This window comes from Haemaphysalis longicornis, unplaced genomic scaffold (genome assembly GCF_048455015.1).
Source record: "Haemaphysalis longicornis isolate Haplotype H1 unplaced genomic scaffold, Haemaphysalis longicornis Haplotype H1 scaffold_30, whole genome shotgun sequence".
Classification (NCBI taxonomy): Eukaryota; Metazoa; Arthropoda; class Arachnida; order Ixodida; family Ixodidae; genus Haemaphysalis; species Haemaphysalis longicornis.
The window spans coordinates 2933377-2957519 of NW_027526336.1; the positions used below are offsets into that span (position 1 = coordinate 2933377).

Below are 24143 nucleotides of genomic sequence, written 5' to 3' on the forward strand. Positions count from 1 at the left end.
GCGTTAAAAACGCACCGCTCAGCGCGATTCTCATAAGTATGCACCGAATGTAAACATACGTCAATGTTCAACATGCGTGCAGCCGCATCGTTTTGACCGTTACGCCAATGCGCCCCTATGGCTTGCTCAATCACGATGTGAGTGCGGATTATTTCGCCTTGTCGTTCCGGCTTGCTGCGTGGAGCGTTGTTCGTGACACGGAGCGCGCGCACAGGAAATTGTGCGATGCACGTTGTAACCCGTGGCGACGCTGTAACCGGCAGTGCGAAAAAAAAAAAAATCTTTCTTTGTTCTTGCTAGGTTCTAATAACAGAACATATGCTACTGACATTGAATGGTTAAGCTGCAATTGAATAAAGCAAATTCTTTCACCCGCAACGTCCTTCTCACTACCTACCACATGGTGCATGCATGCCCAGACAACCCGAAGAACCCCTTCCCAACCTATCACCTGAGCAGCGCGAGTCTGCGCTCACGTGACTCTGCTTGACCGCACCCTGGAGTGAGCGGGGGGCTTCCTGGACTTGGCAGGGTGTCCCTCTCGTCAGCTCAATAGACGCTTATTACTACTATACTACTACTTGCTCTCGAGAAAATGCCGCCCAGCCTTTTTTCGTTTTTTTCTTCGGCACCAATTGGCATTCGCTCGCTCTTGCTTTCGGGGGGCACGCGAGTGACGACGTCGTCCCTGGACCCACGACAAACCCGGCCCAACGAGAGGAAACGCACCTTGTTGAGCATTTGCCTCGGTCAGAGGAAGCCCGTGGCCGCAGGCATGACCCGGCGGAGCTCCCCTGCGAAGCAGTTCCTGCCGGCCACTGCGCGTACAGCAAGGAAACGTGGCAACAAGAGGTGTTCGCCGAACGTTGGGATGGCATATCAGGGCAGCGGGTGCAAATGTGCGGGAGGGGCCGTCGTGACGCAGCGGGCAACGACGCGGAGATTAATATTACGCTATATTTACCACCGACGCTTTCTCGAAAAAGGGAAGTTTTGGCTGCGCGCCTCGGTAGTATCCTGAAGGAGCGTGCAGAGACACAGACGAACAGGCAAGACCGCTGTTGCCGCATTTCCCCCGCCTTTCTGTCTGTCTTTTTCTGCCCTGGTTCGCGGCATGGAGCATAGACAACTCGCCCTGCTAGCCATAACTTGTTAGTTTGCAATCAGGGCATCTTTTGTTCCACGTCGTTCAACCGGCGAGGAGGAGGAAACAAGTTTATTCGTGACAAAAAAGAAACAAAGACAGAATGGCGCCATGGTTACTCTTGTTTGGTGGCCACCAAAACGTGAAAGTGGACATCCCGAGAGTAATACACCGAGAAATCCGCTCGGGATCTCGCACGGCTGGGCTCCTGGTGCTTGCGGGAAAAAAATGTGGCATTTGTTTTCCGGAGAGCCTTGACTTTTTCCCACGCGCTGTAAATAGGGCATAAACTTTATTGAGATAAAAAGACGCCAGAAATTGACGATTGCGGTTACCGGTCAAAGAAGTCCGCAATAGGTGCTGTGGTGTGAACACGGGTGTATCATTTCAAACGGAATGCAGGGTTCAGCATTGCTGGCTGTTGCCTTAACAAATGGGACTAAAATTGTATTTATTTTGTTTAAAAAATGCACCACCACAATTGTGACGTCGCAGTTCCTGTGAATGGCGAACAACATTCGCGAGCTGTGGTTTAACTAAAACAAGTAGGACCCACATGAAAAAAAAAAATCAAACTCATACCCTTCGTTCGTTGCTTAATAGATTTTCGTAATATCTGATGACGTGGTTGTCGGCTGGGTCAGATGAATAGTGTATTTTGGGGGCTCGACGCCATTTAAAAAATTGTTTTTTCTTGCAGTAATGTGGCCCACCACAAGCTGATATGGATCTGTACGGCCCAGCTTGTAGAGGTTACTCTCATTTGTTGGTGGAAGCTCCGAAGCAGTGCAGCACGATATCAGGCGCCGGAAGAAACGAGTGCACTTTGTTTGCAGCTTCTTGGGCGCCGCAGTTGTTTACGCTGTTCCCTCTGTGGCCTTCCACTGTCCGAGTCCCTTTCAACGCTGCCTATTTCTCTGCAGGGATGAGATTGCCGATTGCGGTTTCCAGATGCCGGCCCGCTCGCGGCGTCCCGGCTCTCCTGCGCGATCCATTTCCACGGAGCACTTGATGTTAGCGAAACATTTTCTTTCAAAAGAAGCAACACGCACCAAGTAGCATTCGCAGGGGAAAAAATGTACTTTAGGCAAAATGCCTATTGTTTCCTTCAGTCCGTATCAGGCCTATTTAACATAAAAGCACGAACTAAGGGAAGGGGAGCATTTTAAGCAATAGTTTATGTGCCTACAGTGCCTATTTTGACTATATGGGCTTTTTGGAGCCTAAAAAATTGTCTTAAATATGCCTTTTTTTATTTCCTGAGTCGATGTTTTGCAGAGACTGTTCTCGCTTCAACAGCCCGCAGCGGGCTGTTTGCTTCACTCCGTTTGCGAGAAACATTCACGAGCCGTGCCAAACACACAAAAAGCCCAAACCGTGCCCAAGCCACCACCAGCTGGAACTTTCCACTTGGGCCGAGCCGCCAGAAACCCGTGCACAGCGACACCGGAGCCAAGCTCACCGATGATACCTCGGTCCGCGAGAACTCTTGTTCTATGTCCTTCTGACGTGCTGTGTCCACGGACCAACGGGAAAACTTCTGCCCACGCGCCCTATCTATAGCTAACAGAGTAAGAAGACAGCAAACAAAAAGTGAACGCGACACAGCCGCGTACATGCCGCTCAAGCTCAACGACGCCTGCTGGGGAAAAGCAAGTGCAAATATTAGACACCGAAGCTTTAAGGTGATGCCACGAACACGTGCACTGTGAGCCGCCGGTAATGGGTGCACCGCCGGCTGGCAAGATGCAGTATACGCGTACCACGAAAAGGAACGAGAAACGGAGCTCAGGAAGGGGGATCTCAGCAGTCGTGACACCCGTCACCTGCCGCGGCCGGGTAGTCTTTAAAGGAGCCATGAAGACAAAATACAAGTTGGGTTTATTTGAAAGACTGCTTAGTCCCGATAACAATGATACCAATATCATCGCAATCTTCGAACAAATAACGGAGATATTAAAGAAAACGTGTGAAGCAGTCGCGACCCCCTAGCCGATTTTCCGCAACTTTTCCATGACGTCACTGAACCTTGCTTGTGCGATTGCCGGCCGCCTAACTGACCTGTCGCGACGACACATGACTGGACGTCTGTAATGGGGCCTCTAGTTCCATTTGGCCGTATCACTTGAATGCTATCGTGCAGTTAACGCACTGAAAGTTATGTTTTATTGTTGGCCCGTATGACGTCATTCTTGCTCATAACACGTCACTGTGGCGCGAAATTTGAAAGTTTTTAAATACTTCTTGCTTTTTTTTCGTTAAAAAACATTTTTTGTGGCTGTAATGGAGCATGAGTGAGATACTGAATCCTAGTTCTTTCAAATTAAACGGAGTTGTATTTTCTCTTCATGGCTCCTTTAAGGGCATTTGGAAAGCTAGTATTACGGGAATCAGTTCCAAAGAATGTTGCGCGCTGTCTAAAATATTGATAATCGGTGTATAGTGCGTGGTTACTGAATGGCGTTATACCGGCAGCTTCACTAGTCATCCGCTTCTGCAGGACAGAATAGCTCAGTAATTTGTACAGAATTATTGCACTTCCCTGTACCATCCATGGGATTAATCGGTGTTGTGAAGAGTTTAGGAGGTATTTCTGCTCCGTCAATGAATAATAAGTTGCAGTAAAGATGCTTTCTTCGACGCACAGTTATGTCTTCAAGGGGCAGTTACCGATTGTGCCTCTTCCACCAGAGCTCGTTGTTACACCTTCAGGAACTCGGCTGAGGGCAGAAAACTACAGCAAAAACACTCCGGTCTCTATCAATAGCTTTGCAACGGACGAAAGCGTCGCAGCCCAAAGTATTTGCCACACGCTACAGTTCAACGTGACATGGCACATTCGTGTGCTTATTTCGCACTCTTAGCAGAAAGCATTTCAGCAGAGGAGAGAGTTGGCGCCACTCTAAGAATGCTAAGTTCATTTGAGAGGTTCAGGACAGGTCTGCCGCCATCCCCGAAGGATTGGTTGATTAAAAATGCCTGACGTAAAATTTCTGGATTCCACGTGCTTCCGAATGTTCTGAGAAGCCAAAATTGTGATATTCCAGATGGAATTACATCATGGAGCGTACAAGAACGCTCCGCCAACCTCAATGGACGTTGAGCGTTGTTTTTTCGCACGCAATTACCGACTGAAAGGGGGTACAACTTCAAGCAGCAAACCATTGAAATTGGTGTGGTTTTCCATGGCTTTCAATCTTTTCTTTTGGGGTTCACCGTAAGTTTCGCGTAAATTTTGAAATATGAACTCTTGTGCTGCTTATTTACCGGAAGAAAATAAAACTACTTTCCCGCTGCACATCATTTGTCCGCGGTTAAACTGCAAGTAAAAAATTTGTGCTAAAATATGCTTCTGAACTAAATAGGTATTGAGCCTATATATGCCTAATCGAGAGTATTTGGTGCCTATATATGCCTAAGTGGCACTTCTGAGTGCCTATTATAGGCGCCTAAAACCTGGATTTTTCGTGCCTAAAGTTCCGGTCTCTGCTGATGACTTTAGTTCTCCCAGCTTTAAAGCCTGCGGCATATTATACATGCCGTCGGACACCGCATCCCAGGCTAGGACTAAAAGGTTTCCGAATTGCGGTTTTACGCACCCATGTTACGCGAGTGGGTGAGTTAATTTATGCCGCCAACGGTTACTAAGGAAAAAAAAAAGGCAATGTCGCCGCCTCGCTTCCAGCACGGCTTCAGCCGCCACGGCGCGTCGTCTCCGACGGAGCCATTCTCCGCGCGTACTAAAAGCGACGCGATGACAGTACTGTTGCCGGGAATACTCGCAATGGGACCAGGAATGCTTACTAAGGAGCCGATATCGCCCGCGAGCGATAAACCGGCAGGCTTCCCCTGTCTGAGCGATCTGACGCAAGCTTTGCGTCAGCCGCCGCCGGGGAAAACACCCGAACAGACGGTGGGGGGGAAGGAGAGCGCGCTTGGCGGCTGAGTTGGCTGAGTGCCGCCGCCCGCGGGGAAGGGGAAACGCGTAGATCAGCCGCCGCGCAACGAGAGAACGGCGGTGTAGCGCAGTGCAGGCTACGCAGGGCGCCGCAAATTGGCTGCCAGTCCACGCGCGAGTTTTCCTCTTTGTTTCAAAGGCAATAGTCTTCCTTCGGCTGCCCGAATTCAAAAATCCTGAACTGTCGGTCAACGTGTCTTTCGATGCAACCGCCAGGCTAAAAGTCGAAAGGAATGAGCAAGAAATATGTACGTATGGGCAAAACCATTCCAAACTATCATACTGTTGGCCTGGGTCATGCATGACCACATTGTTCCGCGCGATGCGAAGGTTTATAACTGACGCTAGCAGCTTTCTTTTAATTAAATGTAGACGTCGGAATGATTTTTTTAGACAACAAACAAAAGCGTGTTAAAACGCCTCCAACACAGGCGAGATTTCACAACAACAACAACAAAAAAGACTGCGGCGTCGAGGGGCGCCAAGCCCAAATGCAACACAAAACGGTTCGAAGAGGTGGCACTTGAGCAGTGCGAACGCGGGAAAATTGATTTTAACTGAACGAACCTGCACTGCATTTATCATGGGGGGGGGGGTGGAGAAAGGGAGCGGCAGAATCGCTGGGAAAGGTGGACACCTCCAGCCGTGAAAGGTGGACACCACCGGCAGTAGCCTGCGTGTGGTGCGCGCACCCGACCAGGGAGGGTCAGGCGTGCGAAGGGGAGCCCCCGCTAGGTTCATGTCTGGCACGGCATGCGGTTGCGAATCCCTCGTCATTCCCTCTCTTGTTTGTTTCATCTACTGGAAGGCGGCGGGATTTCGATAAGCGAGGCATCAAAACAGGCAGCTCCAGAATGCTCTTTCGTGGCCCCGTCCGCAGTAGAAACATCGCCTTCCAATTCGGTGTACGCTCCACACGTGACCTACATCGCGCCTTACGACCGCGTATTTAAATAAACAAACTACTCGCAACAAACGCATGCAGTAAGCGCCACATTCGACCGACACTCCGTCTTCGGAGGAAGCAGAAGTGGCGATAGCCCTCGCTCTCCTGCAACTTAACGTCACCAAGATCATTACGAACTCACCAGCTGCGTACAAAAACTACAGATCTGGCTGGGTGTCCCTTGCGGCCCTAAAACTCCTCGAAAAAGCTACGCCTCGTAAACAAAAAAATGAATTAGTTTGGTCCCCTGCCTACTCCTCTGCTGAGGGCAACGAATATGCTCATCAACAGGCCAGAGCGCTCAACTCCGGGGCTCCCGAGGGAAGGGGACATGGCAACCCATAGCCAGCTGCCAGATATAGCCAAGTATTACAGGGACGGTGGGAAGACACTTGCACCACTCCTTGACTAGAGCAGAACAAGCGATATACAGGGAGATCCAGGCAGGCTCCTTTCCCCACCCCAGAATAGAGTGTACAGAGAAATATACACCCTCACTGCAATGCACGAGGCGCTTCATATATGAGAGTGCCGTTTCTCCGAAGAGCACCCGCGTGAGTAATGCGCCTACCCTTGACTATCCTCACCATCGCTGATAGGAGATCTTGCTAACCAGCCCTGCCCTGGAAGACCAGCTCCGACTGATCCACGGCGGCCAGGCGGCCCCGGAAGCATGTGGAGCCCGTGAAAAAGGAGCCACCCCATGGGGCGCTCCATTTCACCGTAAAAATTGCCTCCTCCTCTGCCTTCTCTTCGCGTTTCAGTCTTCACAGTGAGCGCTTCATTTGGCTTCTCCGGAGGCGGAATTGTGAGTTTGGCCCGTTTAACAAACGTCGCTTCCGCGTCCGCTTCAGTCATCACGGGGATGCACTTGCGGCGCCTCTCCTCCAATGACGTGCACACAAACCGACGCTCCTCCGCCTTGCTCGTGCTACGTCTCACCTGATCGTCGGCTTTCATCCAAGCAGGACGAACACTTTGTAGTCAAGGCTTTGACGGAAGCCTGTCCGGTCGGGGTGCATTTTCATGGAGAAAGACAAGGACGCCGACCAAAAGTTATTTCAGGTTGAAAAGGAAGTTAACGTTTCGGCTTCCACACGGAAGCCTTGGTCACAATGAAATCTTGCAGGGACGTTTCACAACGCTGCTCAGGCCACTTCAGTAGATTGGCGGCAGGTTTCCGGGGTTCCTATCTTCACATACAGATGACTTCTCACTTCATATCACTTCACGGAACACACGCGACGGAACACGTCGCTGCTTTCTCCAGGGGCGGTATTCTCGAGTTTTGTCCCTTTTGTGTCCCTTTCAGAAGTGTCCCTTTTGGCGAGCCCTGATTAACTAAAAGCAAACATCAGGAAGTGACGTAACACAAGTGCGGCAAACCTACTGCCAAAGCCCATTGCTTAACCGGAAGTACGTCACGATGAAAGAGATGCAAAAGGGACGTTCTCAAAAGGGACAGTTACGAGAATACCGCCCCAGGTGCCAGCGGCGAGCAGCTACGAGCAAGCCAGTTCAGCGACTGTTTGTTTGTCCGTGCTGAAGCGCCGTCAATCCGTGGTGCGATCTCGCTGACATGACATTACATAGCTGTCTTTATCAAAAACACGTGGTTGGTTTCAGAAATAACTTTTTCTTTCAGTCAAGCTGAAGTGGTCGCATTGCGGTTATGTTCCCCATTATGTTCCCCATAGCGGTGTACTGCCCACCTTGCTGTAATGGGCGCATATTTCTTCAAGAACTTAATGTGGCCATTTCTTCCCTGTTGTCTGGTGACAACATATGTATGACAGGTGATATAAACATTGACACATTGCGCCCCAACTTGCCACTAACTGCGGACTATTGAGATGTATTGTCCAAATGGGGTCTAGACTGTGCAATTTCGAAAGCTACCCGTGAAGAATTTTTGTCCAGTAAGCTCGTGACATCTTGTTTGGACCACATCAACGTACGCGTTCACGATTTTCAAACCCTCTAAGCTGTAATTGAAACTAAACTTGCGGACCATTATTTTGTTGCATGCTCTTTGTCACCGAAGTCTTCACATGTGCGCAGAGTCGCGAGCAAAACAACTATTTCAGTCATTGATCCGAGGGCACTTGATAGGGAAATCGCACAGTACGACTGGCACAACTTTATATGTATAACATCTCCCAGTAACATGTACGAAAAGTTCGTAACCTTGCTCGATGAATTCAAGAAAACTGCGACACGAATAGTTAAGGTCAGGCAAACAAACTCTAATGAAAAATGGATGACAAAAGAAATCCTTGTCGCCATTAAAGAAAAAGATATGCTTCGGCCTCGAGCAAAACGTGCCCCACAAAATGCAATTCTCAGGGCAAGCTTTAAACAAAGTCGAAATAAGGTAAATGCGATGATACGTCTAGCTAAACGCAACCACATGCGGAATAAGTTTGAAGATGCGCGCTTCGATTCTAGGAAAACTTGGTCCTTAATTAACGGTATGAGAGGTTCTAATGTGCAATCTAGCAAGGACGAATACTTTTTTTCCCATTTTTCTGGTGACGGACTGAATATTGCCAATAGTTTCAACGACTTTTTTTCGCGGGTCACAGGTGTTGCCCGATCTACCCCTGGCATTTGTACGTTGCAGAATAGCATAGCTAAATCAGCTTATCTGCCCCCACTCATTGAAGATGACCTCAAGTCAATTTTATTTGCGCTGAAAGCCAACAAGTCACCTGGGCATGATGGTATTTCGATAAATGTGCTGCGCAGAAATTTTGACCACATTAAAGCTGTTCTTCTTTCCATTTTAGACCATATCATTGAGAGTGGCATCATTCCCATACAGTTGAAGAAGGCAATAGTTTTTCCTTTGTTTAAGTCAGGTTCTCGAAATAAAATTGAAAACTATAGACCTATCTCTGTTCTCTCTTGTATAGTTCAGATATTAGAGAAACACATTTTAAATGTTATGACCAGTTTTTTATCGACTCATGATGTTTTCTCCCCATCTCAGTATGGGTTTATTGGAGGCCGAGGTACTCAAACTTTGCTCGAGGACTTTTCTGATTTATTAAACTATACTTTCGATCGTAACCAGATTGCATGTGCATTATTTCTTGATGTCAGTAAAGCTTTCGATAGCGTGTGTCATACCCTCCTGCTCACCAAACTACAAAGACTAGGTTTTCGGGACAACTTTCTGCGTCTACTTGAAAACTTCTTACTTGACAGAACTCAGGTTGTTCGGATTGGTAAATTTTCAAGTAATGCTTCTTTTATTAGGTCAGGTGTACCACAAGGGTCTATACTGAGTCCTCTGCTGTTTAACTTGTATGTTAACGACCTCGCCTATTCTGTGTCGTCTTCAATATTTCAGTGCGCCGATGACACGGTTCTTGTTTCTTATGCTTCTCGTCATTTTGACGCCATAAAGTCGCTTCAAGTTTCTGCAATGGAAACTCTGAATTTGTTTACGGCCAATTCCATTGATGTTAATACCAAAAAAACACAGCTGATTTGCTGTCACAATCCATTGAAAAAAGTTGACTTAACGCAATATTTATTTTTACACTCAGCGGCCTGCTCTTCTTGTAGTTGTATTCCTGTAAAGTATGTGTCCGCTGTGAAGTATTTAGGTTTGTATTTCGATAGCGACCTTTCTTGGAATTTCCACTTAGCTTATGTATGTAAAAAAATTCGTGCTGTGTCATCTTTGTTGTACAAATTAAGAACATTTATTCCATTTTCGCTGCGAAAAGTCATTGTACATTTCCTTTGTTATAGTGTGCTTAGGTACGGTATTACAGTGTATGGTTACTGTTCTTTACGTTGGATAGAACGAATCAATTCCATTTTGCGTTTTTTGCTGCGTACCATTGCATATGACTTGTGTATGGAGAAAGATGACAATGTATTCAAAACTTTGATGTTGCCCGATTTTACCTCGCTCCTAAATGAAACCGTTATCTTAAAACATTTTTGGATTAATACATTCAAAACGTGTTACACTCCTGCTCGGTCCCTGAGACCGAAGCAACGTTACGCAATTCCTCGTTGTTCCACAAGGTACGGGAAAAGAACACGCCGTTATTATGTGCCAGCTATGTTTAACACTTTGCAATCTGACTTTTTTGCGCATGCTTCGAAATATAAACTGAAAAAGGCTTTAAGGCGCATGCGCTAGTGCTTTCCAGAGATTTCCAGAGATTACCGCATGGTTATCTGTTCTTGGTTGGTACTGCGTACTGTAACATATATAATTTTTTTTTAACGCTTGTCGCCTGCCAGGCTCTGCCTGACAAGCCCGCTGCGGCTTAGGTAGGCCTGATTATGTACATGACTTCTGTTTGACTAATAAAAATTATTAATATTGTTATTATTATTATTATTATTATTATTATTATTATTATTATTATTATTATTATTATTATTATTATTATTATTATTATTATTATTATTATTATTATTATTATTATTATTATAGTTGTGGTCGGTCCCGCTTCGCGCCGGCTCCAGCCGCGACTTCGGTGTTGTCCGTCGTGTCCGTCGTGATTTTGACAGCACGGCGGTGGTGGTGTTGGCGGCAAGTTCTCGTCGTACGGTGAACACCCAGCACTACGACGACGAGGCGTGCTTTTCCCTCCTGCACTTTATTTTGAGTTTTGTTTTCGCTACTAGTATTCTTTGTTTACTGGTTTAACCTCGCTCCGTGTGCTTGGTTTACCAGCGACTACAGCCTTCGCCACCATGAAGAAGCAAATTACGAGTGAAGCAGCTCGCGGATCAAACGCTCCTCGGAGCGGACAAGAGCGACGTGCTGACGGAGGACCTGATATTGGCCGAAAAGCGGGTGGACAGCGTCAAGCAGACGGGCGCCTGCACCCACAAGCGCATCCTCTCCTGTCTGCGCAATGTCTCCCTCGGGGACAACGAGAAGCTAGAGAAAAACGTTCCAGAGCTGGCCCTGTTCCACAGCCTCCAAGAGTGTCACAAGAATGTGGGCCGCCAGACGCTTCTCGGGCAGGTGTTGGCAATCTGTGCCAACCTCCAGATGCGCCTGGTCCAAGAACTACTGGGCTACGAGAGGAGACCGACAGGCAGGTCCTCCAGCCCACCAACCAGCTGCTCGAGATGGACCTCCCGAACATCTCCAAGCTGCGGAGGCAGTTGTCCAAGCTGACACTGGACATGGACGCTGCGAAAAACAGGTACAAGACGGTCCTGGAGCACGTCCAGCAGTCCAGCAACCTGGCGACTACCGGGGCCTGTGCCGCCGGAGGCGCCAGCAACGCGGCCGGGGGAGCAACGGCCGGCAGCTCGACCAAGACGGACGGCCTGCAGGAAGAGGCCGAGGACGCTATCCTCGGTTACAACTCAAGAACAGCACCACCTCATGTAGTGTATCACTCCGCCAAAGCGCCGGACCCGTGACGTCAGTGCGCGCGCGTTTTGAAAGGGGTTTGCTATGAATGCGTAATATCGTCTGTCTTGACTCACGTAGTTTGTTTGTCGTCACTGGAGTCGCATATAAGCATATTAAGTCAAAAAATCACGGGAACGGCTCACGCCATGGCTTTCCCCTGGAAGAGCAGCTGCGGGTGAACGGCCGCCGCATCGCCCTCGTGGTTGAGAAGTGCGCCGCCTGCCTCCTGGCTTCCGGCATGGACGAGGAGGGCTTGTTCCGCATCACTGGCAGTGCTTCAAATATCAAGAAGCTGAAGAGTGCGTTCAACGCGGGTTTTGTCGACATGGGCGAGTTTGAAAGAGATCCACACACCGCGGCCAGTGGGCTAAAACTCTACCTCCGAGAGATGACCTTTTCCCTGTACGAAGAATGGATGAAGGCTGCAAGTGTTTCCGACTGCAGGCGTTGTGGCAGCTGGTCAACAGCCTTCCCCAGGCCAACCACGACAACCTCAGGTTCGTGGTGAAGTTCCTGTCGCGGCTGGTGGGCCACCGGGAGCAGAACAAGATGAGCTCACAGAACATCGCCATCGTCATAGCCCCCAACCTGGCCTGGCCCAAGCAGGAGAACCATTCGCAGCACATGGGAGTGAACATGGGCATAGCCAACATGCACAGCTCCATTGTCGATACTCTAGTAAACTATGCTGATTGGTTTTTCCCTGGAGAAGACTTCGCCCCCTCTACGACGCGGTCGACAGCGATGCCGGATGCGACCCACCAGGCGGCACCGACCACCAATAGTGGAGTCGAAGGTCACATCGCAGGGCCCGGGCAGAGTTTCACAAACCACAGCCCGCACATTCCTCATCGGCTGGGCAAAAAAGCGGCGCCCGTGGCCCCACTGCCGCCGCAGCCAAAGGATCGCACATCCATAGCCATCGGAGTCGTGTCGCTGCCGTTTGACCACCGCCCTGGCGCTCTGCCTGCCTTGGGAGACGGGACGTTCAGCCGGCCACGGCGGATGGTCAAGCCACAAGTCGCCGAGAAGCCGACTTTACAACGCCGCTCCCTGGAAGGCGTGGTTGAGGGAGCCGCGGCAGCGGGCATGTCCTACTCGACCCAGTCGCTTGAGCGCCGGCCTGGAAGGCATCAGGGCGCCGTCAGAGGGCGGCCGCAGCCGTGCGAGCGGCCTTCCGTGCCTCCGCCGGAGCGGACAAAGTCCGGAAGCCTCAGAAGTGCGCTGAGTATACTCAAACCCTATATATAGCCCTCATAGATTATGAGGAAGCATTTGACTTGGTCGAAACCTCAGCAGTCATTCAGGCGTTACGGAACCAGGGTGTAGACGAGCATTATGTAAGAATACTAGGGGATATCTACAATGGGCCCACAGCTACCATCATTCTCCACAAGGAGAGCAGTAAAATACCTATAAGGAAGGGCGTCAGACAAGGAGACACAATCTCTCCAATGTTATTCACAGCCTGTTATTCACAATTCACAATGTTATTCACAAGAAGTATTCAGAACATTGGATTGGGAACAGGTGGGAGTAAGGGTTAATGGAGAATACCTCAGTAACCTCAGATTTGCTGATGACGTTGCCTTGCTAAGTAACTCGGGGGACGAATTGCAACGCATGCTTTCCGCACTGGACAAACAGAGTAGAACCGTGGGCCTGAAAATTAATATGCAGAAAACCAAAGAATTGATCAATAGCCTAGGGACAGCTCAGCGGTTTGAGATAGGTGGCGAGGCAGTGGAAGTGGTAAGCGAATATATCTACTTAGGCCAAGTTGTGACTCCAGATCCCAACCATGAGGCAGAGATAATTAGAAGGATAATGATGGGGTGGAGTGCATACGGTAGACATTCTGAGATAATGAATGGCAGCCTACCATTGTCCCTGAAGAAGAAGGTGTATGACAGCTGCATCTTACCGGTACTCACCTACGGGGCAGAAACTTGGGGGCTCACTAAGAGGGTTCAACTTAAATTCAGAACGAGTCAGTGAGCAATGGAACGGAAGATGATAGGTGTAACATTAAGGGACAAGAAGAAAGCGGAGTGGCTCAGGGAACAAACACGTGTTAAGGACTTATTAGTAGAAATTAAGAATAAGAAATGGACGTGGGCAGGGCATGCAATGCGAAGGCAAGATAACCGTTCTTCATTAAGGGTAACAAAGTGGATCCCAAGAGAAGGCAAGCGTTGCAGGGGGCGGCCGAAAGTTAGATGGCCAGATGAAATCAAGAAGTTTGCGGGGATAAATTGGTCGCAGTTGGCACAGTACCGGGATAATTGGAGATTATTGGGAGAAGCCTTTGGCCTGCAGTGGGCGTAGATAGGCTGGTGGTGATGATGATGATGATGATGATGAATATAGAACTCATTTGGCAGTTCAGGTGCAAACAGCCCAGCTCGGGGAGTGAAAGAGATAGAAGAAAGGAGGAAGGCGAGATCTTGGAGCTGATGTCGGGGAAAGGTATCTTATGCCGGAGCAGGCAGCACTGCCAACCTGGGCATGTCCTTCTCGTCCCTCGGTGTTCCCAAGAGGGCCTCCCCCAGGAACGCGCGCGAAGTGTGCGACCGTGTTTTCGACGTAAAAAAGAGCGCCTACATGTACTGCCAGCGGCACTGTTAGCGCGGGCACCTTTGGCACCAACGCCTTTCTGCGCACTGTGAACAAGAAGGAGAAAAAATGCACGAATTGCAAATAAACGACCATCGTACCACTAAAATCACTTCGAACGCCACGGCGAAATCCATGGACCGCATTTTTTCCGAAAAAGAGGTTCCGCGAAGGCAGTCGCATGGTCAATAGTCAGCGTGGACACCTTTTGCGACATTTGCAACGACTGAGCACCGGTAGGTTCCTGAAAAGAAGCAGAAGAGCGCCATGAACAGGGCCGTATTTTCACTGAGTAACAGGATGACGCAACTTCGCTGTCAGGTGCGTAGTTACCCGGCCATGTGCACTGCGACTCCTACGCGCCCCCTCACTTACCGCTGCGAGTAACGGAAATTCAGAGCCTAAACGTCGTATAAACGATAAACGGAAAGCGGAAATGAGCTACAGCACAGACACCACCAATCTTCGAGCTTTATTTTCTCGGAGAAACATGATGACGCAATATTGCAATGCTGCCGGTCGCGCAGTTAACGTAGCGCGCTCGCTGAAATCTGCCCTTCACTAGAAGAATTAGCGGGCAATTCCGGCAGGTGAGGGCAAGCTGGTACTAGCGGATGTGACGCCATGCTTTTTTCTTCGCTTTTAGTCGCTTACCCTCGTCTTCAGAAGCGCGGCTCACAGCTTTTTCGCACTGAAGACAAAATCCAAGTTTGTTCAGTCTGCAAGAAGTTTTTCCAGCAACGAAAGGCGTGTTTTTTTTTTTAAACCCAAAGGACTCAAGAAATAGAAAGAATTCAAATTTCGCGCCCTAGTGACGCAATAAGGATGTATTACGGGCCCGCCCTAAAAAAAATAGTTACCAGTGTGTTATAACTGCGGGTCAGCATTCAGGGGATAACGGGCCTCCCGGATTACCAGCCCCGGATCGCCGCGGGCTGCCCGCGAGACGCGATTTTCCCAACGGGTCTACCGGTGCGGACGCAGTCCTCGGACTGGCCGCGGGCTGTCCAGCAGGAGTGGTAAATCGAGGATGGCCGCTATGGAACGAAACCAGCGTGTTTCACGGCGGCGGCTTTGCTCGCACGAACAATGCGCGTGACGCCACGGACCTGAAATGTGCTGCAGGGAGGTGCCGCTGCTTCACATGTTTTCTTCAACGTTCGGCTTACTTTGAGATGCGACGCTGAGAGCATCTCTCGTCGGCGGCCCTGTCCTTCCTGCGTGCGTCCGTCGTCGTCGTCGGCATCGGCACTCTCCTCCGCTCACCCCCTCTCCTCTCCGATAGCGAACATTCTCTCGCGAGGGGCATAGGGTTGAATTCGATTGGCTTGGCTTGGCTTGGATTTGGATTGGATTGGATTAAAGTGGTTTGTGTTGTATTGTGTTGCGTCATAGCCGCGGCAGAGGCACTGGCGCCGGCGCGTGCCCAGGCGAGAGCGAACACTCTCCAAGGTAAATGTAACTGGTAGCGAAGCTTCCATAGAAGCCCATACGTTCAGAAAATGGCGGCTGTTAAGCTGCTCATGGGGCTTAGCGCCATCTGTGTGAGCAGGGAACACTTCCGGCGGAACAAAAAATAAACAGGATGTGACGCAAGATCCGGCCAGAAAGTGACGTCATTTTGGTGGCATTAGCGGGAAAATGCGACTTCAAAATAGCTTTAGCAGGCCTATGATCGCTGAGGGCTCATGCCATTGCAAGCTGACGTAAGTTGGCGAGCCCTTGGCGTGTGCGCTTCAAGTCAACTCCAGAGAGAGAGAGAGAGAGAATGCATTTAATGGTAAAAGCGAGGTTAGCCGAGCCATAATCGCTTAGCATGCTACGCCATATGAGGGAACGAAAACATGAGAGTCTGTGAACTGAAATAAATAAATAAATAAATAAATAAATAAATGAATAAATAAATGAATAAATAAATAAATAAATAAATAAATAACGAGGTAATGCACATAAGTGTTCAAGCACATACACAGAGTTTGGAAGTTAAGTTCATCACAGCACTTGTTCCAGGCCAGTACTACGCAAGAACACGAGCAGAGCTTTGGTAGCCCGTAGGGCCTGGCGTGGGTCCGACCAAGGGCCCATAACTGCCCTTAGTTCAAGGCCTGCGTGGTGTGGTATACACAGAGATGTTTGGAGAGTCTGCCTTGGCACTGTAAAGTTTCGACAGGTACAGATGACATGTTTGATGTCTTCTGTTACATGGCATGTTGGACAGAGTGGTGAAATGTCCTGTTGAATTTTGCTGAGGAATCGCCGTGTGTACGCCACGTTGAGACGAAGGCGGTGCACTACCGCTTCCTCACGCTTGCTGAGCCCAGGAGGCATCTTGAAGCTGCATTTAGGGTCAATGGTATGCAGAGGCGTGTACTGACGATTCTTGTCGGTCCAAATGCACCGCTGTGATCTCCAGGCAATGGAATGAGCGAGGGTTGCCGCATCCTTTCTTGTAAAAGGAACGGGCAGCGGTGGAACACAGAGGCTGTGAGCCGAAGAGGCTGCAGTATCAGCTGCAACATTTCCGGCGACTCCGCAGTGAGCAGGAAGCCATTGCAGTTCGACGCTGTGTCGCTGTTGTGTTGCTTGGATGTGCAGATGATGTATCTCCCATGTCATCTGATCTTTCGGCAGTGATCTTAAGTACACTAGAGCAGACCGGGAATCAGTGAAAAAAGCCCATTTAGTGGGTGGCTGCTTTAGGATGTAGTGAAAAGCAGCCCGTAGCCCAGCGAGCTCGGTAGCCATCGTTGATGTCTTGTGGCTAAGTGGGACGCTAATGGTGGTTCGCGACGAGGGAATCCAAATCCCAATCGCCGAAGAGGTACCCGTCACTGATCCATCCGTGTACACATGCGTATGGGCTCTATAGTAAGTATTAATGAGCTCCAAGGCAAACAATTTCAAAGCTGGGGCCGGCATGGGTGCTTTTCGCTTGAAGCCAGGAACAGTGGTCGTGATCTTCATGGGAGGGAACATCCACGGTGGGTGAAGAAAAGGGGCTGGGGCCTGGAAATGTGGAGGTAGGACCTCCTGCGCCCTGGACACATATACCGCTGCTAGTGGGTGCCCACGCTGTCTGGTTACAATGCGCAGTTGCGTTCGACATAGCTCCAGTGTCTGCAGAGTAGGGAACGGAAGACGTCTACTTTCAGTCATGGTTCCCACAGTGGATGTGGTCTCCGGAACCCCAAGACAGATTCGTAGTATTTTGGCCTGTAGGCTTTCAAGCCCTCTACGGTTCCCTTTCGAGAGTGGAGTCAGTGCTGGGAGGCTGTAGCGGAGGAGTCCTTCACACAGAGCGTCGTATAGCCTTAAAAGAGAGCTGACACTGCATCCACCAGCGCTGTTGGAGAGCATACCAATAATGTGCGCAAATGATGTCAGCTTCTCTTTTAAGCTGCGAACGTGTGGTGTCCATGTCAGATGACGGTCAAAAGTGACACCAAGGAATTTGTGGTGATCCACATATGGTATTGGTACGCCAGCGGCAATTAAATGGTACTTGGATACATCCCGTTTAGTGAAGGCCATTGCGGCGCACTTGGCGGGTGATATCTCAAGGCCGCGTATCGCGAAAAACTTCGCAACCGAGTTAATAGCGCGCTGTAGTCTCGCTCGAATCACACGCCGGTTGCGGCCTGAGAACCAAATGCATATATCGTCTGCGTACATTGAGATTTTCACCGACTGCGGCAAACATCTCTCAAGACCAACCAAGGAGAGGTTAAAAAGAGTTGGGCTCAGGACGCCGCCCTGGGGAACACCGCGGGTAACATTGTGCGATGACGTGTCGCCATCTGCTACGCGCATGTAGATGCTTCTGCCGGAGAGGTAATCACAGATCCAATTGTACATGCGTCCCGAAATACCTGCGGACCTCATAGCTGTGCAGATAGCTCCTTGGAGCACGCAGTCATAAGCCGATTTTATGTCAATGAAGACTGCGATGGTTAATTGCCGTCGAGCCTTTGCCTCCTTAACATGTGTTGCAAGGGCAATCACGTTATCGATGCTGCTCCGACCCTTGCGGAAGCCTGACATCTGCGACGGATATATACCTCTCTCAGTGAGATCCCAGTCCAAGCGCTGCAGTACCATCTTCTCCATCAGTTTACCAATGCAGCTGAGGAGCGCAATCGGCCGATACGAGTCAATGTGCGCGGGCACCTTGCCAGGCTTTAAGACTGGTACAATGCGGGCGCGCTTCCACTCTGGTTCAAGGTGGCCGGTTTCCCAAGAATGGTTAAACACTGAGAGAAGCCACCGCTTCGCTTTAGCACCAAGGTGATTCAGAACCACGTAGCTAATGCCGTCAGGACCTGGAGAAGAAGCTTTCTGAACTGAGGCCAGGGCGGCCTCGAGTTCCGCCACACAAAAGGGTGTGTCCAGATAAGATGTGTGCGCCAATGGAGGGCTCATTGTTCCTACGGTACTTGTACTAGGTGAGCCTTGCGTGGAGGTGATTTTGGCACAGAAGGCTTCAGCTACATCCAGGTCAGTTGTCTTCATTCTCAAGGAAATTGATGTGAAGGGATGTAACTGAGTCCTTGGTGCACGAAGACCACGAACTAGACTCCATATCCTCGTGAGGGGCTTCCTGGGGTCTAATTTGGAGCAAAACGACATCCATTCACGCTTGGCGAGCTTTTCCAAATGTCTCTGAATGAGCTTTTGCGTGCGTCTGGCCGCTCGTACGTCTTCAATCGCTAATGTTTTCCGCGCACGTCTTTCCGCCCTTCTGCGGATCGCCCGAAGATTGTCATATTCAGCATCAGCCACAGTATACTCCTTTGGAAGCCTGCCAGCTTTGCTGCACAACCTCCGGGCTTTCGTGATGCTGTCGATAGCGTCATCGTAAGAAGAGAAAGTGTCAGCGCTCTCTTCTATTGCGGTGGTGAAACCTTTCCAGTTCACAAATTGTACCGCAGGTTTACGACGACCAGCAGGAAAGCCACCCAGAGTGATGTACGTTGGTATGTGGTCGCTTCCGTGGGACTCAATGTCGGCATACCAGCTTGTGGTCGACAGCAACGCCGCGGAAACCATGGTGACGTCAAGGGCGCTCGACATCCTTCCACGATGATATGTTGGGTCCCCGGCGTTTACTACACTTAAGCCAAGGCGGTCAGCAATGTCCAAAAGGCAACGTCCTTTAGCCGTGGTTTTTTTGCTTCCCCACGAAGGGTGGTGCGCATTGAAGTCTCCTGTCAGGATGTGCGGAGGCGGTGTAGCGCGAATAATGTCTTCGAGGCGAGTGGCGTTCAGTGATGCGTTTGGAGGGATGTACGCAGCGATAATGGTGAAAGAGATGCCAGCATGTCGCACTGTGGCGGCTGCGAATTCATTCGATGCGTCAGGTGGCAGGTTGTGTTCGAGTAGGGCAAGGTCGTTACGCACCCCTAGTAAAACCCTCGTCTTTGCTGCTCCAGTTGATGACCGCAAAAATACGTATCCCGATAAACGTACGTCTGTGGTTAGTCGGGACTCCGATATGGCGATGAGCGGGAACTGATATTTTTGAACAAAGCGGCGGAAATCTGGAAGCCGCTGTCTATCCTCGCGCGTTCCATTGGAAGATTGTTGCTTTTTCCCGAATTTGATGCACTGAGGGGGCCCGTATCATAGTCGTTGCCGTTACAGCCATTGTGCGAGGAGAGGGGAGATAAAATCGAGAATTGTCAACACGGCTTTGGCTACTGGTGCGGAAAGAGGGCTGAGAACCAAGCGCAGAGCCTCCACGAGAGTGGAGATTGAAGAAGCGAGGCATCCGGAGCTGCTCGCGGCTGGCGATCCGCGCTGTCCTTTCAGTGTGACACGAGAGTTTGTTCTAGTTGACCGAGCAGCAGGAGTGGGCGTTGTAGTCGGTGTTGATGATGGGGAATTTATTGATTGAGATCCCGGCGCTTTACGAGGAGCTGGTTGAGGGACACCTGTTGGGTCAGAAGGAGGCACATGTGCAGGCTCCGAAGAGGTAGTGCCTGTCCGATCCGGAAAAGGGGCACCGCCTGACTTCGGAGTGGGAACGCCCGTTGTTGCTGGAAGTATTGTAACTGCAGATGCGGTCGCCTCGGGGGTTTCGGTTGTTTTGGATTTTTGTGGCTCCTTGCTATGAAGGGAGGGTAGTGCCGGGAAGTCTTTATCGACGTCCATGGAGAAGTGTTTGCCTCCCTTCTGCGCACGCCTCCTTGAAGCTTTTTTGCGTCCAGTGATGAGCTGCCCTTCTACGGCAGCTTTGGCAGACTTATAGTCAGTTTTATGAGTGGTCTTGTATTTGTATATTGTTTGTTCATCACGGCGGGCCCAGCATTTTCCAGACGTCGCTTCGTGTTCTTTCCCGCAATTGGCGCAATGAAGGTTCACGGCTTCGCACGTGGCACGGTCGTGGCTGCCACCACATCGAGTGCAGCGCGTTGTAAGCTTGCACACGCCTGCCACATGACTGAAGCGAAGACACTTAGAGCACTGCCTGGGTGATTCAACGTAGGCATACACACGGTAGCGTGTGTAACCGATAATGACGTGTTCGGGGGTCGATTCAGTAGCAAAGACTATTTGCACGCTTTCGGATGATTTGCCCAGTCTGCGGACCGATTTGCCTGGTATTCTTTGACGCAAAGCCTCGAGAATCTCAAGGTCTGAGATGTCCGTGGCTACACCCCGAATTACGCCAACACCACATTTGCTTGGGCGTGGTTCGTATGCCGTCACCGGAATCCCCGCAACGCTTGAAATTTTCAGCAGGCGCTCCGTTGCATCAGCATTACGTGTGTCGATGGCCATGAGGTTAAGTCTGTAGTTAGGACGCACTTGCAGCACGCCATCGGGAGCTAGAGATTCCAAACCCTCCTTGACGGATATTGGGTTGAACCTAGTGATGATTTTTGAGGAATCGGTGGGCTTTACAGTTACGACAAGCCCGTATCTCAAGGGGTTCTTTACAACTCCGTGCACGTCCAAGGCTTTGTAGAGACTCTTTGATCCCCGACGGCGCTTGGGAGCTTGTACATTCTGAAATGGTTCTGGAGTTTCGGAGAGATTGTTGGCCTTATCAGCGCATATCTCGGTGCCAGTGGAAGAGGCATCAGTAATGTCAGAGATGTCCGAGATATCACTCTGGCTCTCTGGAAGAGGCTGCTCAGATGGGGACAACTCACGGCTTAATTGGCCTGGAGTTATCGAGGGTCCTGGAGAAGCTCCGAGAGAGCCAGGCGGCTCGGGGGAAGCCGCCAGCAACGTGGAAGGAGGCACTGCTGGCTGGATGGCCAGACTTGGTGGGGCATCAGGCGACGGACTTTGAAGTGACCCCCGGCTGCGGAGCACCGGGTGCTGCCCCCACCGCAGGGAGCATTTCTGTAGCTCAGTGCAGCAGATGACCAGATTTTTAGGATAGCTATTAAAGACGTACAATGACAGAGAGAAGCGATTCAGCTAGCCGAGCGATCTGATCTTCAGCTGAACTAGTACAGACTCGTGACTAGAGAAACGCACTTTAGCATACTGTCGTATGATTCGCCTCGGTGTTTATAAAAAAACATGTAGCATTTTCTCTTAACCTTTATTCTGTATTCATGCCTTCCACTGCTTTATAAAAGCAATCAGTTGTTTATTTTGATTGCAGTGAGTGGCAAACTGGGAACAGGGCTCGTAGCCCCCTCTTCCCCCTCCCCCCCCCCCCGACCGGATTTTTGTTTCTGCCTTGGGATACAGAGCACAAAATAACACTTGACCACTGCCCCCGGCCCCCGTTTCATATAAAAAACGTGCCCACTCCTTACCCCGATACAAATTTCTACCAACGCCACTGCTGGGTTTAATTGCGTCGCACATACGCAGGGTGCGTGCGTGCCTTAAGTATAGAGCAAGGTTATATAATGCTTGCTCAGTTTGTGTACTTCTGTTCTAAGAGAAGAAATAACGCATAGTCATGCTATAATCGAGACATTTGAATTTTATTCCAGGATAAACATAAACAACTTTACCACACTGCACAAAATAAGCACGTATACAATAAATGCGAAATGTTCGTGGGCACTACATCCATTACGATTTTCCTTACGCGCCGAAAAATTGACTTTACCCGTAACACACAGCACTATGAGCAATGAAAGCGTCAATACAAGAAATACTTCGAAACAAGAGAAAAGAACTAGGACGGCATCTTGACGCAGAAAACCGGGCCGCAGGAATGCCGATTCACGAAAGTGCAGCGAGCACACCGCAGCTGTTCCGGCGTCTTATCAAGTAGACGTGGGTTTCTACAGAAGTTCACTCAGCATTCACGCCTGCGATTTCCTGGTTGCATTATTAGGCAAGTGTCGCAGCAGATAAGTAAAAAGAGGAAAAATGGATCAATGCAAACGAAAGCCAGGGCAGTATGCAAAGCACATAGCAGGAAAGATCTGGCAGCAGTGCAGCACGGAGCAGCAAAACACAGTACTGCGATGGGAATTATGCTTGCGCATACAAGTGCGGGAAGGAACGAGCACTTCAAGCGTTGTAATGGAATAGAGAAGACACTGACATAGACAATTAAAGCTACTTGTTTAAATTCGAGTCGTACTACGCTGAGAAGTGCTAAAGTAATTGACACCACTTGCTCCGAGCCAGCCTGAGGTGAAATCAAGAGATAACTGTGACATAACAAAGCTTTAGACCCATTTTTTTCGAAGTACCACCACGTCACCTTACACAACCCCCGTGAACGTATTAACAGTACTATAGTTTCGCGTTACCTGTGGAAATGAGAAGAAAATGGTGCAGTAAAACGCCAGGCGTACGGGAGTTGCTGTTGAAACCTTGTACAGCACATCGTTTCCGTATATAGGTACCGAGGAAACCGCTCCGCTCCAACCGTTGGCAGCATCGTCCGGTAGTTCCCCGTGCCCGCCGGGCACGGTACTAAACGTGTTCACCGACGATACAGCGCACCTCGCAACTCCACGCACATCAAAAATTAAGTGCGCATCAAATTAACAAGGAAAAACGAATGCAAATGCACACCACCAAAACACGCGAGGGGCGTTTCCTAGCAGACGAACTTTAGGAGCGCCTTTCCGAACACTACAAGGGCTGAATCACAGAGCAATGACATGTGCCATTCTTCAGAGGGCGCTAGAAAAAAGGTTTTGAGAATGAACAGCATTTTCGTAAACTATTTACACACTGTGCCTAAATAAGTGTGATTCAGAAATAAATATGGTTTGTAAAATATAAATGTTGTTTTATTGTTCAGCAAAACATGGTTTTTTGTTACTAGTGTTTGTTCCCTCCTCCCCTAGTCGCGCTTCATTCGCCACTCCCATAAGCCCCCATGCTGATGTCGCTGGCAATAGGTTCTGAACCGCTTTTCGCCCGAAGCTTCGCTATATACCATTTCTATTTACCTTGCACCCTCTCTCAACATCTGCGGGTGTGCGGCCCATAGAGTTTCATACTAATTAGTATGAAACTCTATGGTGCGGCCCAGCGCGCTCTCACTCCGCCGGTGGGCGGCGCTGCGCGCGGTGCTGCTTATGTGTAGTACTCTCTCTCTCTCCGCGGCCTCCTCTCCTTCGGACGCCCTGCGCATATAACCGGTGTGCCGCTCTCCGGTGGCCTTTCGGTCGACGGTTGCTCTCCGCTTGCGCTTGAACCCCCCTCAGCGTCGCATCACACCAGGGTTCCCGCGAGGGGAGGTGGGCGTAATTTTTTTGAAATGGGCGGAAACGTTGTCGGGACAGAGCAGTCTCTCAATGGACCACGCCGGTAGGTTTTCTTCGCGGCCCCATTAATTTTTCCTTGTGCAAGCGTGAGCGCGAAGTACCACTTGGTCCCGTTCGGCACAATTAAGAGCTCAACAACGGGCAACGGTCGTAGCTACCGCAGCAGCTGCCGTTCAAAAGGGCTACTGTACGCCCGGGGCTTTCCGCCGTGGACGACCGGCTCCGGGAGGCTCAGGCGAGTGCATCTCTTCTGGCGGTCTTGCCCTGCTCGAGGTGTGTGGCCACTTCTGACGAACTTGCGCCTGCAAAAATGGCTGTTCTAGCCTTGACGATATACAATCACGGCGTTCACAAGGTTCCTTTCCTGAAATTAATTA

General features: G+C 50.0%; 1 protein-coding gene across 1 annotated transcript; it reads left to right on the forward strand.

Annotated features, from left to right (window-relative positions):
• The first annotated feature begins 8215 nt into the window (after positions 1-8215).
• LOC144177760 (rho GTPase-activating protein 44-like) lies at positions 8216-14077 on the forward strand. Its single transcript, XM_077705331.1, is given in 6 exon segments — positions 8216-8226; positions 10780-11108; positions 11111-11392; positions 11602-11886; positions 11889-12668; positions 13938-14077. Coding segments are annotated over 6 exon segments (1827 nt in total).
• Positions 14078-24143: the final 10066 nt, after the last annotated feature.